This window comes from Carassius gibelio, chromosome A20 (genome assembly GCF_023724105.1).
Source record: "Carassius gibelio isolate Cgi1373 ecotype wild population from Czech Republic chromosome A20, carGib1.2-hapl.c, whole genome shotgun sequence".
In the NCBI taxonomy this organism is placed as follows: Eukaryota; Metazoa; Chordata; class Actinopteri; order Cypriniformes; family Cyprinidae; genus Carassius; species Carassius gibelio.
In genome coordinates, this window is record NC_068390.1 from 18,827,710 (window position 1) to 18,840,893 (window position 13,184).

The following is a 13,184-nucleotide window of genomic DNA, read 5'->3' on the forward strand; positions in this document are numbered from 1 at the left end:
GTTATTTAACCGTAATCGTGAGATTTGAATAGTCGTCACAATTACTGTTTTTTATTTTTGGTTAAAGGACAGAAAGGTTCTCGTAATTGATGAATCATTTATAAACGTTTGTGTATCTATATTTCAGGTCATCAATGAGACACTCTGTCCTACATGGGATCAGTTGCTTGTGTTTGATAATGTTGAACTCTATGGTGAGGCTGGTGAGCTCCGTGATGACCCTCCAATTATTGTTATTGAACTGTATGACCAAGACACTGTGGTAAGTTTATATAGCAAAACCCAAGACTTATACCCATAAATAAAAGCTAAACATACAAAGTTAAATGTTTTACTTGTTCAGCACACAGTACTGTTAATATTATCCTTTCCATGTATGAGTCACATTAAGAATGTGTGAAAATGTGCCCTGTAGTCCTGACTTGATTTTTCTTCCTGTTTAAAATCTTGTAGTCCTGGCCTTTTGTTGGACAACGTTTTGGCTAAGTAGAGTGTGAACACTTATCTCAACACTGCTGTCAGTCTCTGTTTGTATAGCTGAATTCAACCAAGGCATGCAAGAAGTGGAATTGACTGGGACTCTGTCCCAAAAACAAGATCAGATCATTTCCCTTACTTACATGGTGATAAAACACCCGTTTCCTGTGGCGATAAACTACCTCTTGCTTTCCTTTGGATTCTCTTGCAGTTCAGAGAGTTTACAATTGGCTGTTTCTTTGTAGTTGTAGTCTCTACAGTAGTTTGTAGTAATCATTGCTGTGGTTTATTTCATTGACAAGCTGACAGATATAGCATATATCATTTTATGAACTTTTATGTTCAACATTGAAAACAAATATTTGTAATTGCCAACCAAAGCTTGAGTTTCGGATCTTAAAGTCCCAGTAAAACATTAGCTATGATTTGCAAGTAGTTTTACAAGGAATGTTGCTACCACACTGACCCCTGGTCTTGAGAGGCAGAACTGCAACCGGTGTTTTTTGTGTGGCATCCAGGGGAAAGCTGAGTTCATTGGGCGAACATTTGCAAAGCCACTAACTAAGATGGTTGATGAACACTACGGGCCCCCACAGTTTCCTCCTCAGCTGGAATACTATCAGCTCTACAGAGGAAACTGCACTGCAGGAGATCTGTTGGCTGCTTTTGAACTACTGCAGGTACAAGCGTACAGAGTACAAAGTGGCTGTGATCATCTTGTACATACTCCATCTTGAGTGGACTCTTTGTCAATGCTTGGCCTATCTTTTCATAAATTTCATAAGTTGCTTGAATAGCACAGACGCAGATCACTCTCTCTTTTCTTCCTACTTGTATTTGATTCTTAATCTTTTTTTGTGATTTCCCATTTCATTATTCCGCAAAACTTCCATCTTTCTGCTGTACTCTTCCATGGCAACTTTAACAGATTCCTTATGATGATGATGAGATCAGGAGGGCTCTTATTGCTGTCCATGACTTTGCTGTACCTCAGATCAAGGTGCAATAAACAAAATAACAATTTTGCCTCTTTAATTCTGCTTTGTTTTCCTTTCTTGAGTTAATAACTCCTTCCTCTTTGCTATTGCTGTGCTTTGTTTTTTTTCATGTTTACAAGGTAGATGTTTGAAATTAAAATTAGGATTAAATCAGTATTATTATTCAGTAATAACGTCAGTCTTTCATCAGTTAATGACTCATATCTGTTTATCCACAGATTGGTCCAGCAGGGCGGGCAGCACTTCCTCCAATTGATGGCCCGACTGATTCTGACCGCGGACCCATTCTGCCTGTTCCATTGGGCATACGACCAGTTCTCAGCAGATATCGCATAGAGGTGAAAATACTGTCACAGGAAGCCACAACCACAATTTTATTATGTTAACAATTGCATTTATTACATCGGGAGCTCATATTATTTTTGCATCAGTATTGTTAAGCTCATGGTCATTAATTCTCTTTAGGTCCTGTTCTGGGGTCTCAGGGACCTTAAAAGAATCAATCTGGCCCAGGTGGACAGGCCTCGTGTGGACATTGAGTGTGCAGGGAAAGGGGTTCAGTCAGCCCTCATTCAGAATTATAAGAAGAATCCAAACTTCAGCACGCTAGTAAAGTGGTTTGAAGTGGTGAGTGAAATTATGCAATACAAATTCTTCACTTCATTTCTGATTAAAAAAAAGTTAACTTGAGTAATCTTGTACTGCAGGATCTGCCAGAAAATGAGCTACTTCATCCACCACTCAATATACGGGTGGTGGATTGCAGGGCATTTGGACGCTTCACCTTGGTGGGGTCTTATGCCGTGACCAGCCTTCGCAAGTTCATCTACAGCCCCCCAGACAAGACTGCTAACAACTGGACTCACACTGGTATCTATCATATACAAATATACTGACTAAATCTGAGTAAAATAACATAACAATACAATATAATAAAATTCTCCTAATGATCTTCTAATTAATATTTGTACAAAAATGTATTTGTTGCATTTAGGTTATAATTAAATCTCACCATACACAGACCACAAATAACTTCTGCATTTTATATATATATATATATATATATATATATATATATATACATGTAAGTAATCAAGTCAGTTATAATTGATTAGACTGCTGTTTAAAAGTTCAGTAATTTTTTCATAAATTCTGTTCTTTTGAATGTTTTATCTATCTCAATCTCCACACAAATAAATTACATTTTAAAATATATTCATATATAAATATTTCAACTGTATTTTTGACTTCTTTGAAAGAGATTTATTTTAAAAACCTTTTAAACGGTAGTGTTACCTACTTTTATTTTAAATTCTTGATATAGACTATATCTTTTTCCAGTTTTTCTGACTTTTCATTCCTTTTCTCTATTCCTTCCTCCTCTGATCTCTTCATGGTCTTATCCTTTCTGTCCTGGTGCTGGTCTTGGGTCATTGGTGGCTAAATCATATGACCCTGCTCACATCAGCTAGACTGGCCAATGGCTACATGGCTCTCACGAATGGGACATCTCATTCCTGCCCCCACTCCCACCCCATTTCTCATCCTTCAGGTGATATTGTGGTCAATATGGACCCTGAACCCAACATTAAGAAGATGAACACAGTTGTGAAGATTGATTCTGTGAGTAGATATGCCCTGATGTGATAACACACTGTTATGGTTTAGAATACTTCTCTGGTTGGTGTGTTTTTGTCCCAACTGTGGTTCTGATTGTTTTACTCCTTTAAGGTTAGTGCACCAACAGTCATGTGATGTGTATGCTAGTATGCTATAGTAGAATCTGTTGTGGAGGTTGTTTGAATTTGATGCATGTTTGTGTGACCCTGCCCTTGCAGACGACAGCTGCTGTTGTTAAAGTTGACTTGGTAAGTCTTGCTTTGGTTCAGAGAGATGTGAATGTTTTATATTTTATTTACATTCATTTGGATGCACATTACATTTTAAATTAAATCTTTTTTTACTAACAGAATGAAGATGAGATGGATAAAGAGAATGAGAAAAAGAAGAAGAAGAAGAAAAAGAAGGGAGAAGAAGTGGATGAAGAAGAGCCGGATGAAAGCATGTTGGACTGGTGGTCCAAATACTTTGCCTCAGTAGAGACTATGATGGAGGTGGGAGGGACTTTTCGCTTTTTTGCACACATGTACTGTGTCATATTGTAATATTTTACTGCAATATTCTTAATGTGAATGCAGAATCTCAGAGCCCAGGAGGCCGCTCTGGCAGAGGCAGAGGAAAGAGAAGATTTGGAGATAGCAGCAGAGAGTGCAGGTAACCACAGAGTTTAGCATGGACCTGGTGTAGTGTTCCTGAGTAGAACTAACGTTCTGGTTAGGAATGTGTTCAGATGAGCACTGTCACATATCCATCTCCATTGTAGTCATGACATAAAACCATTTTTTTTCATGCCATGAATTTCAGACACAAACATTCCCACATATTCTTTTAATTCATTGAATTTTAATGTATTTGTTCTTTCATACTTTGAGGGAATCCATCAAGTACATTTCTATTTAATATACATGCATTTTGGGTCTTTAAAATAGCTCTCATGGCTTGAAGCATCATTGTTCAGTACAAACATCCATTCAGACTGGTGTTGTTCTCATACGTTTCTCATTTCCTCATTTCCATCCTTACCTACCCGTTCACCCCTAACTTCAGAGATCAAAGCTGATGACTTTCCAGTGAAAGGCACCAAACTCAAGGAGAAGAGCAAAGACAAGAAGAGCTCCAAGGACAAAAAGAAGAACCATGAGGGCACAGAAAAACAACCTCCAAAACGAAAAGTTGATGAACTTGTGGTCAGTGTCTCTTGAACATTTGAATACTGTACAAAAGTGTGGGGTCACTGAGTTCAAAAATTCAAAATTTAAAAACATTCAAATCTTCCTGACCCTTTTGACCATATGTTAGCTACACTGTGATCTGTAACAATTTATGCTAATTTTAATGTGAATGTAAACACCTTTATCTCAGGTCTACAATAAAGAGCTGGAGATTGAATTTGGTAACTTTGAGGACTGGCTCCACACCTTCAACCTGTATAGAGGAAAGGCTGGAGATGATGATGACCACAATGTGGTTGATGATGACAGGATTGTGGGCAGATTTAAGGTAATATAAGAATATATCATGTATAAATCAGGCTTCAAATTGGGACTATGAACACTTCATTTTGAAATGTCTGAATCTGTCTCCTTATGAACCAGGGCTCCCTCTGTATGTATAAACTACCACTCTCTGAGGAGATCGCCAGAGAGGCAGGATTTGATCCAAACATGGGCATGTTCCAAAGTATTCCTCACAATGACCCTATCAATGTTCTCATAAGAATTTATATAATCAGAGTGAGTGAATTCAACTCTGAATTGTATATGTTATTCATACGGTACCGTCTCTAAAGTAACATGACTCTCTTCTCAGGCCACAGACCTGCATCCTGCGGATATAAATGGTAAAGCAGACCCTTATATAGTCATTCGATTGGGAAAGACAGAGATTCGGGACAAGGAAAACTACATATCCAAGCAGCTAAATCCAGTCTTTGGAAAGTGAGTAGGCAATACTATTGTAAACCAACCAAACCAATAAGTTGGTAAGAACTCAAACTAAGAAATAATTTCTTGAAAGCACACTCTCCTCTCTCTCCTGTCCTTAAGGTCATTCGACATAGAGGCCACATTTCCAATGGAGTCCATGCTGACTGTGGCAGTATATGATTGGGATTTGGTTGGAACCGATGACCTGATTGGTGAGACTAAGATTGATTTGGAGAACAGATACTACAGCAAACATAGAGCCACATGTGGCATTGCGTCCAACTACTCTGTGTGAGTACTTTCTTTCTTGTACTTTTTATAGGATATCAACACATGGAGCAAGAACCACTTAAATCTTTATAGAACAACATTTTAAAGTATTTTAATGGGGGTTGTCAAATATACATAAAATACATATTTCATATGAAATAACAATTAATTCATCAAATGAATCCAAATTGATTGCATTATTCAAAATATGATAATAATAGAGCAGCCATATCCAGCATAATCCATTCATCATGCTTTGATCTGTCCAAGGCAAGCATACATTCTTTGTAATGTGTTAAATTGAGTCCTATTTTTTGTTTCACTGTGAAACCATCCAGCCATGGTTACAATGTATGGCGTGACCCTCAGAAGCCAACTCAGATCCTTGCTAAGTTGTGCAGAGAAGGTAAATTGGATGGACCCCACTATGGCCCTGGTGGGAGGGTCAAAGTTGGAAACCGCATCTTTCTTGGGCCAACAGAAATTGAGGATGAGAGTGGTGAGAAATTTACAGAGCTTATACAGAGTTATATATTTTTTTCTGGTTATACAGTATATGAAAATATATCAGTTTTGTTTGGCTAACAGGTCTGAAGAAGCAGACCGAAGAACACTTGGCTCTTACTGTTCTTAGGCATTGGGGGGAGATCCCACGTGTTGGTTGCAAACTCATCCCTGAGCACGTGGAGACCAGGCCGCTCCTCAACACGGACAAGCCAGGCATAGAGCAGGTGTGCAAGGGTGTGCAACAAAATACCACTGTGATTACCAAAGACATACTCCAAGGTTCACCAAGTGACCTTGATGAGATTTACGTCATTGGTAAAGCAATTCAGAGCAAGAATAAACAACTGCATCAACTTCAGCAGATGCAGTTTATTTATGTGTGTTAAATGAGAGAACATAAATGAACATTGTAAAAGAAAGTATGTAATGTAACTATCAGTCCTCGAATTTTCATAATCCCACAGGGAAGGATTGAAATGTGGGTGGACATGTTTCCTATGGATGTACCAGCACCAGGACCAGCCATTGACATATCGCCACGCAAACCAAAGAGGTACAGTAGATGATTCCGTTCAGAGTCTCGACAGAGTCTTCCTTTTCCTTAATTTCCAGGAGTTTGTTGTAGTTAAGGTATTCATATTTTATTTGTACATAATGTTTTTCCTTAAAGTCTCTAGGTACATGGAACAAAATGTCATTTTGATATGTATGGAATTACATTTTCTTCAATAAAAATGAACGAAACTTTATAAAAGTAACGTTCAGTTTTATAAAGTTTTGTTCATTTTTATTGAAGCAAATGTAATTCCATAGATATGTGCATCAGTAAGCTTAGCCTTGAAGAGGATTAGACAAAAAAAATAGGAAGCATTAATAATGAGCATGCTGTGATCACATACTCACTCTTAAAACATTATACCCTTAAGCAAGGAAAAGACTACTTTGTTTTCTTGACTTCTTATGCAATTAATATTCTTTGAATGTCTTAAAAGCTCTGGATGATGAAGTGGCTCTGAATGACAAATTACCAAATTACAAAATGTCTTTTTATCTCACATGCTGTCTATAATTGTTTACTATTTTATTTTATTTATCCTTTATTTAGCCAGGAAAAAATCCCATTGAGATATAATAATCTCTTCTTCCAGGGAGACCTGGTCAAAAACGGCAGCACACATAGTTTCAGACAAATAAATAATTAAAACACAAACAATCCAACAAATCAAAAATAGATCAAATTTCAAGAAAAGCATTTACAAGACTCTTTAAATGTAGAATACTATAATCAAATTAAACTGTGTTTACAGTAAACACAATGATAATACTGTGATTCATTCAGCTATAGTTTAGATACCACAAGGAACCGCGAAAAAACTGATAAAAGAAGATAGAACAGATTAAAAACAAAAAAAAAACCACTAAAAACCAAACGTTTGTAGATAGAAAACATCATGCTTTTTCTTTTTCCTCTCATACTTACTCTTCAGGCTCCACGCCTCTCATCTGCCTTTATTTTTAATGTTAATCATCTAAAAATGTGCCAGTTTTGCACTGTGGAGCAGTCTTTCTTTAGTTTGAGATATTCATGTGCTGCAAAAAAGTCAAAAAGTGCCGTTGCTTTGCATTGTAAACATAGGCAGCTATGTGCAGATTCAATATCATTGTCCAGATGAATGCAGTTTTTACCTAATCTGACAAAATAACTTTGGTCATATTAATAGTTTCAAATAATATATATATACAGTATATTTTTTACTCTAAACAGTTACTGTAGTTGTCACACATTTTTGGGTTAAAACACTTTTAACAGTGAGATGACAATCCCATTCTTTTCATCTCCCAGATGTGAGCTCAGGGTGATTATATGGAATACTGACGAGGTAATTCTGGAAGACGATGATTACTTCACAGGGGAAAAGTCCAGTGACATTTTTGTGAGGGGGTAGGTATGGGCAGGTGTGTGAAAAGGGTGTGGTTTAATCGGTTACCTTTGTTTGTTTGTTTCTGTTTCCTTTTGTTGTTCGTCTGCGTTTGGTGTTATTTTGTCTATCCCACCTCCCTGCCCCCCATGTCATTGCTGTGCTGTTATCTAGCTTTGAGCTTCGTGTTATTATTTGGAACACTGATGACGTAATTCTAGAGGACGATGCTTTCCTGACAGGAGAGAAGATGTCTGACATCTATGTCAGGGGGTAAAGATGATACGATTGCATGGCTTGACTGCTTTGCCCATTGCTTGCAGAAATCTGCACCTTCCATTCACAACAACTGAACAAATACCACCTTCCATACAGTTTCAAGTTAAACAGGACCATATCAATCAAAATGATGTTGCTTTCTAGTTATTACCTCTAAATACCTCACTGTATACACCAATTTACTGTATACTGTATACTGTATTAACCAATTTAATTAATTATACAGTGTATCATGTTATTTAAAATAATTAAATTGGCTGTTCAGTTGAATTGCTTATAAATAGATGTTTTAAGATTCAATAACTGGTATGGTCTTGGTTTATAGTGCCATTTCTGTCTTCATCAAATACTGCATGAAAGCATAAGATATGTATGTTTGTATACCAATATGTTGGTCAAGGATCTGTCCAGAGGACTTCATTTGTTTATTTTGAAAAATTACACATACAATTATGCATGTATTGGATCCATAAAGTTGGCTACGTTCAGCAAATGTTTATTTTTGGGTGAACTATTTTTTTAAGTGCAGAAAACTGACTAGATGTCAGGTCTGGCGTCTCTTTCTTTTCTGTTTCCAGAGAATGCATCTGTGATTTATATGAGAGTAACAAGCACATAACTCTTCTATGTCATAAATTAATAATCTACATATTATTTGCACTTTATTATAAAATTATAATAATTTGAACTTCATTAAAATGTTCAATAACCTCTATTTGTAACTGCAATGACAATGGGGTACAATTTGGAATTTTCCAGTTTTCTGATGCAGTATTGGAGTATCAGCTTGATATGCATAAATGCTATTTTATGCATGTGGTCTATTAAGTATTTTTGTATATACACTTCACACATTCTACAATTGTATAAATGCACTCTTTTTCAGAACATTTGTGCATGTTTTGTCATGCAACTTCATTTCATTGAATGACTGATGGCCATAAGTGTTCTACACATTGTTGTTTGTATGAATATTTAAAATTGTGTTGCTTCTAACAATTGAAAATCATCTCCCTGCTCAGCTGGCTAAAAGGACAGCAGGAAGATAAACAGGACACAGACGTGCATTATCACTCTCTAACTGGGGAAGGGAACTTCAACTGGCGCTTTGTCTTCCCTTTTGACTATCTCATGGCTGAGGAGAAGATAGTCATCTCGAAGAAGGAATCCATGTTTTCCTGGGATGAGACAGAGTACAAGATTCCTGCTCGACTCACCCTTCAAGTATGGGATGCTGACCATTTCTCTGCAGATGACTTCCTGGGTACATTCACAATTCAGAAAGAACAACAAAAGAAGACACACATTATTAGATATTTATGACTTCCTCAAATATAGTACTCAAGATAATTTTGGCTTCAAAGAACAAACCAATTATTGTAAATAAGATTGTGCTCAGTTAAACGTTTATGTGTTTTACACCAAAGCAAAATAAATTTTTCATGCTTTCTGTGTTTTTCACAGGTGCGATTGAGCTGGACTTGAATAAGTTTCCCCGTGGGGCAAAAACAGCTAAGCAGTGCTCTCTCAACATGGTTCTCAAAGAGCATGAGCTACCAACCATCTCCATCTTCAAACAGAAGAGAGTGAAGGGCTGGTGGCCATTTGTGGCCCGGGATGAGAATGATGAGTTTGAGCTCACAGTTAGTTAATACAATAAATAAATAAATGGAAAATATTAAAACAGGCATTTCATTGCCAGATAAAATTATTACGCAAATGTTATTTTACATCTGCTTGATAATTTGCCAGAATGCAGTGAATTGAAATGATTTCATAAGATTACCTCATTAATATTCTGACCATGTCATGCTTGCAGGGAAAAGTGGAGGCAGAGCTCCATCTATTGACCACGGAGGAGGCAGAGAAAAATCCAGTCGGCCTCGGGCGTAATGAACCTGAGCCACTTGAGAAACCAAAGTAAGACATAAAGCCGCTCATGCACACACACACATTTGCTTCCACTCACATGGTGCCTAGCACATCTGAGTAATGATGCAGTTTCAGTGTGCGAATAAACATGCAATATATCATATCTCATATAGCCTACTGCAGATTAGACTATGAAAAGTGAAAAATAAAATGTTAATTCTGAGATATGTTTAAAATAAGATAAATAAGAAATAAAGTTGCTTGCAGGTACACTACCATTTAATTGTTTGAGGTCAGTAAGATTTTTAAAAATGTTTTTGTAAGAGGTATCTTACGCTCTTATGCTTAATTATTTAATTAAAAAATACAGTAACAAAACAGTAGTGTTTTGAAATTATTACAATTTAAAATAACCATTTTTCTATTATTGTTTTTACTGTCACTCTTTATAAATTTAATGAATCCTTTCTGAATAAAATATTAATTTATTTTAAAAAGTTGACTGACCCCATGGCCGTGTATAAAATCACAATGTTTATAAGGTAACACTGTGAAATATAAAGTTGCAATAACAAGAAATAAACTGACAATTACCCTTTTATTTTTTACTCTGATGCTGGAACTGGCTTCCATAGTAGCCAGCATACATGACGTATTTTGGGTATACAGTCTAACTGATGTTGATGTGCTAATTATACGGCTATAGAAAGGACACATAAAGAGTCTCATATAAATACTATAGATAATGTCAGTGTTCGTGCTGTACCTGTAAAGTAAAGTGGGCTTAAGTCAGAAGTATTCTTTTGAGTGAAGAATGCCCCTCTAAAACTGTTAACTTCCCTTTCTAATACCCTCATTCTCCTTTTTCACATCCTTCCTTCCTCCTGTGACTGCCCTTTCCTCCACCTATTCTTTCCTGCTCATTTCCTTCATTCCAACCCCCATTCCTGTTTTGGAAAAAGTCGTCCAGACACCAGTCTAATGTGGTTCATGAACCCTCTGAAGTCCATTCGATACTTCATTTGGCACAACTACCGCTGGCTGATCCTGAAGGCTCTGGCCCTGCTTCTACTCCTTCTCCTCGTTGGGCTCTTCCTCTACTCTATTCCTGGATACCTGGTTAAGAAACTCTTAGGGGCGTGAGGGGAGATGGGAAGACCACTGGTAGCCCACTATCACTGCCTCTGCTTTCTCTGCTTTCTGTCTCTCTCTGAGCCATTCACAATGCATTTCTGTCTTTTTGCTACTCATACTGTCTTTAAAGGCCTACAACTCGGACCTGATGGATTGTGTGTGATAAAGTGTTTTTCATTTGGTCATTATCATTCCATCTCTTACTTATGTTGTACTTTAGGGCTTTGTGTTTATCATTTGTCTCGAGTTTTCTGTTCCAGTTTTATTAATTATGGATTTTATTTTATATTATTGACTGTCTGCTACTATGCTTTATGAACATAACTTTGGTTGCCTGATGTGTAAGTGCACTGCTCTGAGCTCAATCCATTGCAAATTTAAAGTATCATGCACATATGCGATTTTTACCAGCTCTGTGGGATAGTTCACACAGAAATGAAAAATTGTGTCATCATTTACTCACCCTAGTTTCCTTCCAAACCAGTTAGACATTTTCTTTCTTCTGTGAAAAACAAAAGTAGTAAAAAAAAGTGTCTATAATGTGGAAGTCAATTGGAATATATTATTTTGTGTTCAGAAGAAGAAATAGTCATACAGGTTTGAAAAGATACTCAAGATATTAAGACGTTTTTATTTTGAGTGAACTATCATTAAATGGACAATATGCCTTAAAGACATTTAAAACTTTGCAATCATCTTATTAACCACTAACATTTGTATTACTCTCTTCCTCCATCATTCTTTTCACCTTTCAACTCACCACCTCTGCAATCCCTGCAATCTCTCCAATCCCTTCACCACCACCACTACTTCCAATCACAGCCGGCCTGACACCACCTTCCTGTGGTTTTTGAGCCCACTGAAAGCCATCCGCTATCTGATATGCAACCGCTACAAATGGCTCATCATCAAGATCATCTTAGCTCTGCTGCTGCTAGTCATGGTGGGCCTGTTTCTCTACAGCATGCCAGGCTATCTGGTCAAGAAGCTGCTCAGGGTCTAAAGAGGGGTCAGAAGGGTTCATTTAAGAAATTCTGATTTGACCTTGCTCTCTGAAGTGGCCCTTTTCTAATATTTGATTACAACTTGCAGCACTTCTTTTATTTTTACAACATCTTAAGAGTTTACCATCCCTCATAGTTGCACTCAAAGCATAAGGTATCAAATATCTTGACTTTTTCTGTATCAATTTGCATGTCTAACCCAAAAAAAGATCAGTTAACTAATCTTTCTATTTATGCACTTCAAGAATAACTGGTCACAGTTAGGGAGTAAGTCACTCTAACTGGTCACTCTCTTTAGGGAGAAAAAGAAAGCAGTGAAGTGTCTATTTTTGGTACGAAATAAACTAAACTGGACTAGCATTTCTGGTATATATTTCTGGCATATGTTCATATTAATGCATTGCTTCAGATTATTGGATTGGATTTTGTTGTTATTGTCAACATGTGTATATGTTGCTGCTAAAAGCACAATAAGCATGCAAGTTTGTCTAAAGAAAGATGAGTTGTTCATCAGAAGCTACAATCTTATAAATGTAATGATAGGCTTGTAGGCCTCATATATACAGTATGTAATTTGGTTACAGTTTGCCTTGATGTTTGCACTTTCATTGTCCTACTCTGGTAAGATAATGTTGTTTATCCTTTAGAGGAACACTGACAGTAGTCGGGGAATGCCATTTCATTTGGCATTTCAAGTTTAAAGAACATATGAATGTGATAGAATGTGAATTATATGTCCTACTATTGTTTTTGCTTGCTGTGTGCATTGTACTTTTTGCTTGCTATTTAATGTGGCTCTATTTAATGAATGGTAAATTTGACCGTGGAACTGTTTGCACTGACTTTAGCTTGTTAATATAAAAAGAGTGTATTTTTAATTCTTGTTTACATGTGTGCAATATGGATTGATTTATTTTTGTCAGTACGAAGACTTAATAAAATGAACTCATTAAAATAAAACACTGAACATGTTTATTGTTTCCATACTGTGGCTATACATGGGTGTGAGAGAGTTTACAGTATAACCCTGTTCTCTTTCACACAGTCGTCCGACTACCAGCCTGTCGTGGTTGTTGAGTCCAATTCGGGTGACCTGCATAATGTGTTGCCGGCAGTTTAAACTGGCAACAGTGGTGACTCTGCTCATCATAACTGGACTGATCTTTTTGGGACTCCTGT

At 36.8% G+C, this 13,184-nt stretch overlaps 1 protein-coding gene across 6 annotated transcripts in view; it reads left to right on the forward strand.

Annotated features, from left to right (window-relative positions):
- Positions 1-12,965, forward strand: part of LOC127938468 (otoferlin-like) — a 47,423-nt gene extending 34,458 nt beyond the window's left edge. The window contains exons 25-48 of one of the 6 annotated variants that reach the window (XM_052535104.1): positions 128-262; positions 996-1,157; positions 1,406-1,477; positions 1,694-1,813; positions 1,941-2,102; positions 2,183-2,345; positions 2,944-3,098; positions 3,314-3,343; positions 3,446-3,589; positions 3,674-3,749; positions 4,143-4,282; positions 4,458-4,595; positions 4,691-4,828; positions 4,905-5,032; positions 5,141-5,311; positions 5,629-5,789; positions 5,879-6,021; positions 6,262-6,350; positions 7,641-7,739; positions 9,018-9,259; positions 9,460-9,638; positions 9,815-9,915; positions 10,830-11,031; positions 11,824-11,962. In XM_052535104.1, coding sequence (XP_052391064.1) covers positions 128-262; positions 996-1,157; positions 1,406-1,477; positions 1,694-1,813; positions 1,941-2,102; positions 2,183-2,345; positions 2,944-3,098; positions 3,314-3,343; positions 3,446-3,589; positions 3,674-3,749; positions 4,143-4,282; positions 4,458-4,595; positions 4,691-4,828; positions 4,905-5,032; positions 5,141-5,311; positions 5,629-5,789; positions 5,879-6,021; positions 6,262-6,350; positions 7,641-7,739; positions 9,018-9,259; positions 9,460-9,638; positions 9,815-9,915; positions 10,830-11,010 — 3,129 coding nt within the window. In that variant the 3' untranslated portion in view covers positions 11,011-11,031; positions 11,824-11,962. Of the gene's footprint in view, positions 1-127; positions 263-995; positions 1,158-1,405; positions 1,478-1,693; positions 1,814-1,940; positions 2,103-2,182; positions 2,346-2,943; positions 3,099-3,313; positions 3,344-3,445; positions 3,590-3,673; positions 3,750-4,142; positions 4,283-4,457; positions 4,596-4,690; positions 4,829-4,904; positions 5,033-5,140; positions 5,312-5,628; positions 5,790-5,878; positions 6,022-6,261; positions 6,351-7,640; positions 7,740-7,890; positions 7,990-9,017; positions 9,260-9,459; positions 9,639-9,814; positions 9,916-10,829 lie in introns of all 6 variants that reach the window. The other 5 variants (XM_052535102.1, XM_052535101.1, XM_052535103.1 and 2 more) reach the window with 5 other exon arrangements.
- The last annotated feature ends 219 nt before the right edge of the window (positions 12,966-13,184 follow it).